Below are 13,130 nucleotides of genomic sequence, written 5' to 3' on the forward strand. Positions count from 1 at the left end.
TAAATAAAAACCCCGCATTTTACTACACATGACTACTCAGTACTGAACCACTGACTTACATGTCCTTCGCTCTCTTCATCAAAATCCTATCTTCTTCAAGGTCCAGCCCAAAAAGCATCTCATTAATAAGACTTGCCTACATATTGTGTTAGAATCTACTTTTACCCCTACACTCCATTAATACCTGTACTTCTGTTAGATACCAGAGGCCTTCACTCTTCCATTATAAATAAGTTCCTTGAAGGTGTGAAACAGGCCTTACTCATTTGTGATTTCTTACAGAACCTAGCATATTGACTTTAATAAAAATGGCAGCCAAATTTTTAAGAAATTTAATCTGCTTACCAAATAAATTATACAGGTGGCATAATTTCATATACAACCTTGTACATTTCCTAAATTATATACTCTTAGACTATAATTATAATAATGATCAAAACATAACTTTCTATCACTGCATCTGTATTCTGAACACATTTGACTTGAAAAATACACTTTTATCTTTAGTTTATCAATTTTACTAAATATAGGCTCCTTTGGGGAAAACAAAGCATTCTCCTAATAAATGGGAATTCTGCACTCATTATCTACCTGTATTTAAGGTTCTAACAAATGTCTTTATCTCAGTATCTTATAGGACATGGCAGTGTAAGATGGACCAACATGACTTTGAAACTGATGAGACTTAACTTCAATTCCTGATGCCACCACTTACTAGCTGTGTTACTTTGAGATGGAACTTAATATACTTTAAACTTTTTTTTTTTTTTTTGGTCTGTACAGTGAGAGCAATGGCTTCTGCGTTGGGTGGATATTATAATTAAATGTTTCTGGCATCTAATAGCAGGTACTCAAAAAATGTAAGGTCCCCCCACTCCTTAATCCCATCTAAGAAACAACTTTCCTTCATTTGTTGTTGTTGTTTTTTTTTTTTTAAGATTTTATTTATTTATTTGAGAGGGAGAGAATGAGAGACAGAGAGCACGAGAGGGAAGAGGGCAGAGGGAGAAGCAGACCCCCTGCTGAGCAGGGAGCCCGATGTGGGACTCGATCCCGGGACTCCAGGATCATAACCTGAGCTGAAGACAGTCGCTTAACCAACTGAGCCACCCAGGCGCCCCTTTCATTTGTTGCTTTTATTCAATAAAGCAACATTAAACTATGAAGTCAGTATCTTTTCAGCCATGTTAAAATTATGGCTCTCTTCCTCCAACACACACAAACCTGGTGGTGATTCCCCCAGCAATACCATCATAATCATACCCAGGCATTTTTACCTTAACTTGAGAGTCAGCAAAAGTGACCACTTGTGAGCCATTAATTATGCTGGTTGTTATAAATAGTAACGTTTTATCCACACCATTTAAGGTAACAGCTATTTGTGGCCTTCCATCAATGGTTAAAATTCTCCATAGATCCCACATTTTCTTGACCTTAAATCTCTGAGTGGAGACAAATACATATGATGGAGGAAGACCTTCAGGGAAAACATTGCTAGAAAAAGAAGAATGTGCATAAGCTTAAAGAATTCTCAACATGTCTATAGACATATATAAAAAAAAGTTTATATCAACACATAACATATACCTTGTGAATTCTGATAAGTCAACTTTTGATGTCACTTCATATCCTTTTATCTTTGTTGGTGAAAGCATGATTCTTTTCTTAACCTTTTTCTTTACACCCAAGCCTAAAAGAATATCAAACCCTTTCTCATCACGAGCTGCCACTGGAATTCGTGTTGGACAGACAGATTCTATAAATCCAAAGCAAAAGCAGTAAACATTGATTAATCATGGATTACTTCAACAAGAAAATGAGAAATATTAGAGAAAATAATTATAAAATCTATATATGCACACAAATGCATATAAATGGATGTAAATGCATTTTGAGAAAATGTGCAGGAGTGTTTCTGACATTTGAAGTCTCAAATGTTATTTTCCCCCTAAAAGGGGATAAAAGTAAAACAGAATTAGAAGAGAAACATTTGTTAATAGATTGCTTTAAGAACACTATGCTGACATTTATAAATCACTATTTTGAACATTGGGCAACTTAATACCTGTGGGGTAGAATACTGGAATGGCATTGACAAGTCTCATCCAGGATTTACTATTAATTAGTCACATGACTTTGCATAACTCTTAAATTTCTTGGATCTAAGAGATTAACTCTAAGATTTCTTTCTTGCATTCCCAGCATTTGAGGGGTAAAAAAATAAAAGCGTCATTCTTGATATTCTTTCCAGTTTTAGCAGATGATAATCCTATAATTCAAATAACATTGGTTCTATTACTCTGGAAAAAACTGTGTCTTTTCTGTTCATGAAAGTTCTTGAAATGGGCCTATTAGCTCATCTGTAATTAATTATATTAATCATATTTATATAAAGACTATTTCCTTAAGAATAATCATTAAAGGGCACCTGGGTGGCTCAGTCGGTTAAATGTCTGCCTTCAACTCAAGTCATGATCTCAGAGTCCTGAGATGGAGCCCAGCATTGGGCTCTCTGCTCAGCAGGGACCTGCTTCTCCCTCTCACTCTAACTCTGTGCTCTCTTGCTCTCTCTTAAATAAATAAACAAAAATCTTTAGAAAAAAAAAGAATCATTAATATTTGCATTATACAGTCATCTGTATAAATTATAAAAATATGGCATGCTTTTCACTTGCTGGGAAACTAGTATCTGAAATTACGTGGAAATTTTTATATGGTTGAAATGATATTAAGCTGTTATATTGTAGAAATGTTGCAATATTTTCAGATTCTTCCAAGGCCCTCATATAATATATACATTGAGCATGACTGCTTATATTTTATAGAGCAGCTAACAAAATAAAACAAGAACTCCACTAAACCTCTTTAAGATAATCACCCTCTTACACAACATTAAGAGGGAATAGTATCATATTTATAATACAATGAAAAGTAACGAGATGGATTTTATTAGCCCAACATGTACAGTCATAATTTATACCATAGAATATTGGAAAATAAAATAAAGGTTTGATATAAATAAAATTATAAGTATTCCTGGAAAAGGAGGGGCATTTTTCTCTTCAGGTCTTAAATCCTAAGTTTTGAAGTAACCCAATGAATTACATCCTTCTTCCTCTGGTAAGCTTGGAGCTAAGTGATGAGGAGATACAGGAATGAGGCAAACAGATGTTGGTTGGACATGTGATCCAGTGAGTTTGGTAGATGCACACCATAATGAACCCCCTCACACCACCCCAGAAGCACAGGGCTGACTTACTCCCTATCCCTCCTTAGAAACAGGGCCTGCCCACTAAGTTCACACCTGGTCTACAGAGGAAACCAAAACACACTAGCTCCACAGACACACTGATCCAAGGAGAAGAGAGCTGAAGGCTCTTGGCCAACCATGACCAGCTACTTTTATCACACTCACTCATCTGAAAACTGATTTTCTCATTCAGTGGTAAGGAGCTAAAAAAGGGTGGGAGAGAGACCAGAAGAGTTAGCCTAGCTGAAATCCCTCCACATGAAAACATGAGAAGCAGGGTCTAAGTGTTTCTAGTAACAATCTATTATACAGTTTAAATCATAAATCAATTAATAAAACTAAGTATTTTATGTCATGATGCAGGGGTTCTTTTTTGGCAGGCAGTGGCGGGGGTGGGGGGAATATGCAGAACAATACATGAAGCCTCATGTCAGATGCATTTGATTTAAAACTGCAAAAGAAGTTCAGCTGAAAAGAAAACATTACATCATAAAAATATTCAGACTTGAATTGCTCCTTTCATTTTCCTTACAAATGAGAAATTATAAGATGTTGGATTAAGATCTCAGACTTAAGACAAGAACATGAGGTTTAGACTGAAGCCTCTCTCTTAACCTCTCCTGAACCTCTGGATTCTCATCTGTGAAGGGAGAATAATGATCTCCTTCACAGGGTTTGTCTGAGGATCAAATGCGATGATGTATGTGAAAGTGCTTTGTAACTCCAAAATGGCATGCAAGTGCAGGGGATAAAGCAAGCATTGTGTTCATCCCTTTGCTCTAACAAAGTCCTTTACACTATCTTGTAATACCCAAAATTTTATGGGGAAACAGTGTGGCACAGCTTGTGAAATCAAAAATGTACAATATAGCCATGTTTTCATTACTACCTAGCACATCTCATTAAGAAGTATAGATTTAAATAATTATGTTTACTTGAAGGTAATTTTTCTTCCCAATTCATTCACCTGCAAGAACAGTATCTTAACACATGGGAAGTGAAAAAAAATGTAGTTAAAATGCTCAAATACAGTTTTTATGTTTGTATATACCTAGCTATAGGAAAGAGGTAAAAGAAGGTTCCACATATAAAATGCTACTTTGATTACCAATGAACAATTTCTGCACAAATTTGAGGAAAGAGAGGTAAATAATTAATTTCCCCATTGTGTAGAAAAAAGAAATCTATGTTTAAGTATACAAACCACATCCAGACAAAAATATGGAAACTGGAAATAAAAAGTGAAATGTGAGAACTATAATTTTAAGTACGAGGAAAATCAAATGCAAAGAGAGACTCAGTTGGGAGCTTGTTATAATACTTACAACAGGTAATTAGAACAATCCAGATAAACCAAGTTATTTTAAAGGAATGCATTCAGGAGCAAGGGTAAAGAAAACAGAAGACCGACGTTCACAAATTATTTCTACACCATCTACACAGTTTTAACTTCATTTTATTCCAGTATGTTCAGAATATTCAGGATAGGAATGCTTTCTCAGAGGAGCAAAGGTCACTCTATTTATTTTAAACCCTGGGAGCCAGTAATACTTGCTTTTTAGTTTGGTTGATTTATTTTTGCTTTTGTTTCCCTTGCCTTGGGAGGTAAGAAGTATCTAGAAAATTGTTGCCATGGCCTGTGATCTCTTCTAGGATTTTTATGGTTTCAAGTTTCACATTTGGGTCTTTAATCCACTTTCAGTTTATTTTAGAATGGGAGAAGGTATTTGCAAATGACATATACAATAAAAGGGGTTAATATCCAAAATATATAAAGAACTTAAAACTCAATACCAAAGAAACAAACAATCTAATTAAAAAAATAGAGGACACGAAGAGACATTTTTCCAAAGAAGACATAGACATACGAAAAGATGCTCAATATCACTAATCATCAGGGAGAGACAAATCAAAACCTCAATGAGATAGCACCTTACACCCGTCAGGATGACTAAAATCAAAAAGACAAGAAAAAACAAGTGTTGGCAAGGATGAGGAGAAAAAGAAACCCTTATCCACTGCTGGTAGGAATGTAAATTGGTGCAGCCACTGTAGAAAACAGTATGGAGGTTCCTCAAAAAATTAAAAATAAAAATGCCATATGATCCAATAATTCTACTACTAGGTAGTTACCCCCCCAAAAAAAACAAAAGCACTAATTCAAAAAGATATATATACCCCTATGTTTGTTGCAGCATTGTTTATAATAGCCAAGATATGGAAGCAACTGAAATGTCCACTGAAAGACAAATGGATATACACATACACAATGGAATCTTATACAGCCATAAAAAAGAATGAGACTTAAAAAAAAAAAAAAAAGGATGCAATCATGCCATTTGCAACAACATAGATAAACCTAAAAGGGAGTATGCTAAGTGAACTAATACAAAGAAAGACAAATACCATATGATTTCACACACACGTGGAATCTAAAAAAAAAAAAAAAAAAAAAACCAAAAAAAATAAACAAACAAAAAGCAGAATCAGGCCTATAAATACAGAGGACAAATTGATGATTGCCAGAGGGGAGGAAGGTAAGGGGATGGGCAATATAGGTGAAGGGGAGTGAAAGATAAAGTTAATGAAATTTTAATAGTATCATATGATGGCAGATGATAGATACACTTGTGGTGAGCATAGCATAATGCATAAACTTGTTGAATCACTATGTTGTGCACCTGAAACTAATGTAACATTATGTCAACTATATTCAAAAAAATTTTTTAAGTCTTTAAGTGATCGACAGAACCCAGAAAAAAATATTCACTTTTCTATTAATTCTCAGGGCTTAGTAATATAAGTAATCCAGTATTACCAATGTCATAAAAACGTGTCTTATTTAAAATTCTGCCATGGACATGGGCACAAAAACTGTATAAATCTTTAGTCTAACCAGAGCAACCAAATTCCAACTACACCTTTCCAGCTTTAAGTTACTATCACAGGAACACTGATGAACACATTATTCTAGAACATATCTAGCCTTTTATGAGTGTCTATTTAGTTCAATTCCACATTGCCACATTGTTCGTATGTCACCTCTCTCCAGATGTCACCTCGTTTTTGTTTTTGTTTTTGTTTTTTTCAGATTAAGGGAATTCTGTCAAGGAGATCTGTGGTCAGAAACCAAAAGTAATTTTACTGATCCAGACCTGATAGTCCAATAAAACAGAGTTGTCTGGTGCAGATCTGTGCAAGCCGACTTCTTCAAACTTTCCTTGACTGAACTTGGTTTTGATGGTAAGGCAAACATGAGTGTATATCCAATTGATGCATACCCCTCAATGGTATTCAGTGGCAATTTAATACATCTGCCTTACTGAAGGTCTATTATATCATCATGTACTTTAATGTCATGCACAAGTTCATCAAAAGGAGGAACAGTCACCACTGTTCCAATTTAGTACCAAGGTTGTGATAACTTAGACTTCATCATAACATACTGAAAATGCAATAAAATAGCAAAACCAAAATAAATTATGGAAACAGAGATACTCTTACCAAAGATTAAATAACAAAGAAGGTAGCCCCAACTTCACACAATTTCTTTTCTCATTACAGACTGATCTCATCCTCCTTTACCATCAAGCAATCCCACTTTCTTGAAATCTAGGTTGATTTAGAGTCAACAGTCCTTCATCTGAGGAAGATGTCTGCCAGATGCATGGCTGACAGACAATGAGACACAGAAGCACAGATTTCAATGGTAAGTCAATGGAACAAGAGACTCCTATTACTCTTTAGTACAACTTGTGCACAAACCAGAAAAGTCAAAATTTCTTGCACCTTTAAGTCACCTCACTAATCATAGAATATATTCTTTTTAATAATAAGAAAAAATATAAGAAATAACAATAATCTTTGGCCTAAGGAATAGTTAAAGAAAATACAATTCTACAGGCTTACAAAATTACAAAAATAACTCCTCTGGTTTTGCCATTTCTCATTTTAAAAGCACTGATTATGTAATGAAATTTTTTTTGTTATTCCTACCTCAATACTATAGATGGAGAAAGGGTAATGTGTTTTGCCTTTGCATATACCCAGAAAATAGTATGTGTATAATTCCTTTACCTCATTCTTCACTCCTTTTCTTTTTCATTTTTAATTTCACAGAGCTTTTGTCAGATATTACAGTTATGTAGCATTTTAACATACAAACTATTTCTTTTTTTTAACTAAATGTCCAGGCATCTTAACATGTCCCTAACGTTTCTCCAGCACACTGATATCAATATTCATAAAATGTCTGATCTCCAAAGTTGGAGCCAGTCACTTAGCCCAAGATCATGCTTCAAAAATATGATGTTGACAAAGAACCAAACCTGGATCTTGGTCTGATTCCAGAGATTGGGCTGGACCACCTTACAATGCTATAGCCTCAGTTTTATAGAAAAAAAAAATCAGGAGATAGTGCTTTACTTTAACAGATGTTGTGCTGAATTTTTTAAACCTTTTTATTAAGGTACAACCTACATTCAATAAAATGCCCTAATTACAAGTGCACATCAACTGGCACATATTCATGTTTATAAACTAGCACCCAGACAAGACAAAGAACACATCTAACACCTTTGAAAGTTACCTCATGATCCTTCACAGACAATAACCACCACTACCAGAGGCCACCACTGTAATGATTTCTATCATCACGGATTAATTTGGTCTATTCCTGAACTTAATATAAATGAACCATACAGTATATTCTTTTACTTGAATTTTCTTACTCAACATAGTATCTGTAGTATTATCCATGTTGTTCCATGTAACAGTGACTTGTTCTTGTTTGTTGCTGTGTAGTATTCCACTCTGAATTATGACGTATTTGTCCATTTTTATGTGGGCAATCATTTGAGTTGTTTGCAGTTGACTATTTTTAATAAAGCTGTTATGGACATTCTTGCATGTGTCTTTTGGTAAACATATGAACTTATTTCTCATAGTCAAATATCTGGGAGTAGAACTGCTGTTTCAGAGGGTATCTATATACTTTGCCCTATTATATAGTGCCCAAAACTTTTCCCAAGTGATTGTACCAATTTTCACCTCTACTAGCATGTCTATTATCACCTGAAAAGGATGGAGGTGTTATGAGAATAAAATATGTAATTAGGTGACAGATATTATACATAATGTTTCAGAGAAAGAGAGAAGAGGGGGGAATGGGCTATCCATACAAGTTTTAAACATTCCTAATGAAAATTATTCTGAGTATTTCCTTGTTCATTCCTTTCTTAGACATAATTAATTCATACAACTGCATGTAGAGCCAATCATAAACACTGAGAGCAAGGTTTATATGTTGTAATTTGTATATTTTCTAAATCATGCCATAATCATTCTACTTTTCCAGTGAATACTCACACATCACTCTTCACATAAAATATAAGCATATTGTGTTTATTTGGTGGGAACATAGCTCTAGCCTCTTTAATTAAATGGAAAGTCTTATTTTTAGATATACATTGTCCCTAACAATGTAAATTGCCTTCAATTCAGATTAGATTCAAAACCTTTTAATCTACAGATAGATTATGAAGTGATTCTCCTGAAAGTTTGATGAGATTTTACGGAATACTATACTCAATCCTATCCTATCCACCAAACTTTACCCTACCTCCCACCTCTCATTTCCCTCTGCTCCACCTTGATGGTTAGAAATTCATGTATATATGTACCAACAGTAAAGAGGAAGAATGGAAGGGAATCAGTTTTATATGACGACAGAAAAGTTAATCACATGTATGTAATGAAATCATGGAACCTAAAATACTGGCCACCTCCAAAAACATCTCAGTTGTCCTGGCCAAGATTGCTGATCTGTGTACCCTTACCCTCTGTGACTTCTAATGAAATACAGATGGAATTAGGAGTAGGGTAAGGTAATGTACTAGGCCACTATTACAAACACTGTAAAGCTTGAATTAGATAATCAAATTATCCAGCAATCTCTAAGCAAAGAATAGTATACAAATTATGAGTGATTTTTTTAAAGATTTTTATTTATTTTTGAGAGAGGAAGAGGGAACAAGCATGAGTGGGGGAAGGACAGAGAAAGAAGCAGACTCCCTGTTGAGCAGGGAGCCCAATGCTGACGGGACTGGATCCCAGGACCCTGGGATCATGACCTGAGCGGAAGAGAGATGCTTAACTGACTGAGCTACCCAGGCACCCAAAGTATGAGTGATTTTTGATGGGAGGGAAAGAAATTCAGAAGTCCTAAACATCATTCCAACTTAAAGTGCATCATTGTAGAAAGCACTGGAAGGAAAAAAGCCTCAAAGTTTTACAGGATGAAAGATACCAAAGTTACACTCAAGCAGCAGTCTCTTTCTCTCTCTCTCTCTTTCTCTCTCTCTCAAAGAAGATAAGGCTGAGGATGCATAGCTAATTGCCTTCTGACCTCTAGCCTTTGGCCCCATTTGAGCAAGTCAACATCTTATACCCCTTTAAAAAAAACAGATAAATTTCCTACCTCATCCAAAAGTCAAGATGGTGGAAAATAAAACAGTAAGAATACCCAGGCAGGGGGCACCTGGGTGGCTCAGTCATTAAGCATCTGCCTTCAGCTCAGGTCATGGTCCCATGGTCCTGGGATCGAGCCCCACAGTGGGCTCTACACAGGCAGTTTTCTAGAGCCTGCTCTTTACCCACACCTGTGCATAGGCAAGCTCAACATACCTGAATTAAAATATGGGTCCTAAAACCCAGTAATTCAAGCCATCGGCTGCTGGAAGCCCTTAAAGAAACCTAAGGATGGTATCTTCCTGGGTGCAAGGAGAAATTTCTTTCTCCCTCCTTTCTCTCCTCTTTTTGCATCAAGCCCATTCTGATTTACTCAAAAAAGAAACAGAAGAATGATGTCAGCAAGACGGTGGAAAAGTCACAGCCCACATTCTCCCACTGAAACATTGATTTAACAATAATAAATGGACCAAAATACCTTTATGAAAATTCCAGATTTGGATTAGGAAGTTGAAGTACCCCAGGTGAGCACAAAGCCAAGAAGAGCCTCACTGAAACAAGTAATACAAGTAATTTCACTTTATCCACATCATTCCCTCCCCCAAGCCTGTACAAGTAAGTGCCAGGAGAGGACCCGCTCACTCGTGATACTGCCCATGAGTGGAAAAAAGAAGAGTAGAGCATGTATCCACAGGCCTGCCCAAGAGACTGGTTTCTGTCTAACCTCATTTGGAGCACTGAAGGAACTGGAATCATTTGGATTCCTGGGAAGTGCTGAGAACAAAGAGTCTTGGAGGTGGGGGGAGGGAGTTTGTTGTGGCTGGCATGGCTCAGCATGATCAAGAGAAGACACACAACTTGAATCTTCTCCCTCTGGAAGAAGAGAAAAGAGTGGAGCATGTATCTAGCATTCTAGCTTTCCCAAGGGCTGCCTGAGGGAGTAATATTGGTCCCACCTGACTAAGGATGCTGACAAGGAGCCAGAATACAGTGGATGTCTAATGCCCACTGAGAACACGGTGGGGAAGCTTATGGCTACAAAACTAGAACTTAAAAGTTATTGACAGATACCAAAGGGAGTGAGAGATTATGAGCTCCTAGGAAAAAAATAGCAAACCTCTCTAATTAAGAAATTGCTCACTCAGGCCTAGAGAAATTGCATCCTTCCATAAAAAGGCTTCAAAGGCCCCCAGAATTGCTAGACAGACTAATGGGACTTCCCCTGTACAATGCCAGTTGGTAAAGACTGAGAGAAGAGACTGTTTTTTCAAATGTGTGGAACCCAAAACAAAGCTGTAAGATACACAAAGAAACAGGGAAACATGATCCAATCAAAGGACTAGAATAACTCTCCAGACACCAACCCTAAAGAAACGTAGGTGTATTCTCTGAAAAAGAATTCAAAACAACCATAATAAAGATGTCCTATGAGCTTAAGAAAATGATGGTATAAACAAAATGAGAGTATCAATAGGGATATAAAATATAAAGGAGAACCAAAAAGAAATTTTGGAGCTGAAGAACACAATCACTAAACTGGAAAAACAAAACAAAGCAAAACAAAAGGGGGCTGATTACACACCGTTGTTAGCGTGATTACACACCGCTGTTAGAGTATTATAGTATTCTGAACTTGTCTATATATTTAACTAGTGAGGTTTTTTTTAAAGATTTATTTTTATTTTAGAGTGAGACTGCGAGAGAACGTGTGTGCACACAGCAGGGGCTCCAAATCAGACTCGATCAATCAAAAGAAAGAATCAACAAACTTAAAGAAGGTTATTTGAAAATATCTGGGGAGAAAAACAAAAATTTAAAAGAATGAGAAAGATTGAAGAAAGCCTAAATGACTTAGGCGACACTATGAAGTACACCTATACATATTATAGGCATTTCAGGAGAGAAAGAGACAGAGTTTAGTTAAAGAAGTAATAGCCAAAAACTTCTCAAATCTAGAAAAGGAAATGTACATCCAAATTAAAGAACCCAAAGAAATCCACATCAAGACATATTATAATCAAATTGTCTAAAAAAAAAAAAAAAGTTTTGAAAGCAGCAAGAGAAAAGCCACTTATTATCTACAAGGGTATCTGCCCCCCACCCCATATGACTACTGCCAGATTTCTCAATAGAAATTTTGTAGGCCACAAGGGAATGGGATGATATACTAAAGTGCTTGCTGAAGGAAAAAAATTGCCAACTAAAAAACTATAAATGGCAAAAATAGTCTTCAAAAATGAAAGAGAAATAAACACTTTCCCAAATTAAAAAAGGCTGAGGAAGTTCATCACCTTGCCTTATAAGAAATACTAAGGAAGTCCTTTAGGTTGAAATTAAAGGACATTAAACAACAACACAAAAGCAGTGCAAAGTATAAAACTCTTTGGTTAGGGGCACCTGGGTGGTACAGTCAGTCAGGTGTTCAACTCCTGGTTTCAGCTCAGGTCATGATCTCAGGGTTGTGAGATCGAGCCCCATGTCAGGCTCCATGCTTAGCATGGAGTCAGCTTAAGACTATCTCCCCCTCGAACCCTCCTACACTGTTGGTGGGAATACAAGCTGGTGCAACCACTCTGGAAAACAGTATGGAGGTTCCTCAAAAAGTTGGAAATAGAGCTACCATATGATCCAGCAATTGCACTACTGGGTATTTACCCCAAAGATACAAATGTAGGGATCCGAAGGGGTACATGCACCCCGATGTTTATAGCAGCAATGTCCACAATAGCCAAACTGTGGAAAAAGCCAAGATGTCTATCAACAGATGAATGGATAAAGAAGATGTGGTATATATATACAATGGAATATTATGCAGCCATCAAAAGGAATGAGATCTTGCCATTTGCAATGACGTAGATGGAACTGGAGGGTGTTATGCCGAGCGAAATAAGTCAATCAGAGAAAGACATGTATCATATGACCTCACTGATATGAGGAATTCTTAATCTCAGGGAACAAACTGAGGGTTGCTGGAGTGGGGGGTGGGGTGGGAGGGATGGGGTGGCTGGGTGATAGACACTGGGGAGGGTATGTGCTATGGTGAGCGCTGTGAATTGTGCAAGTGTGTTGAATCACAGATCTGTACCTCTAAAACAAATAATGCAATATATGTTAAGAAAAAAAAGAAAAAAGAAGATAGCAGGAGGGGAAGAATGAAGGGGGGGAAATCAGAGGGCAAGATGAACCATGAGAGATGATGGACTCTGAAAAACAAACTGAGGGTTCTAGAGGGGAGGGAGGAGGGAGGATAGGTTAGCCTGGTGATGGGTATTAAAGAGGGCACGTTCTGCATGGAGCACTAGGTGTTATGCACAATGAATCATGGAACACTACATCAAAAACTAATGATGTAATGTATGGTGATTAACATAACAATAAAAAAATTAAAAAAAAAACTATCTCCCCCTCTCCT

At 36.5% G+C, this 13,130-nt stretch overlaps 1 protein-coding gene across 1 annotated transcript in view; it reads right to left on the reverse strand.

Moving 5' to 3' along the window:
- Positions 1-13,130, reverse strand: part of COL21A1 (collagen type XXI alpha 1 chain) — a 233,169-nt gene that overhangs the window by 109,480 nt on the left and 110,559 nt on the right. Inside the window, exons 4-5 of the mRNA XM_034991134.1 lie at positions 1,588-1,756; positions 1,278-1,494 (exon numbers count right to left, since the gene is read on the reverse strand). Of these exons, the coding sequence (XP_034847025.1) occupies positions 1,278-1,494; positions 1,588-1,756 (386 nt within the window). The remainder of the gene's footprint in view (positions 1-1,277; positions 1,495-1,587; positions 1,757-13,130) is intronic.

Source organism: Mirounga leonina, unplaced genomic scaffold (assembly GCF_011800145.1).
Source record: "Mirounga leonina isolate KUSES-001 unplaced genomic scaffold, KU_Mleo_1.0 Mir_53, whole genome shotgun sequence".
Taxonomy (NCBI): Eukaryota; Metazoa; Chordata; class Mammalia; order Carnivora; family Phocidae; genus Mirounga; species Mirounga leonina.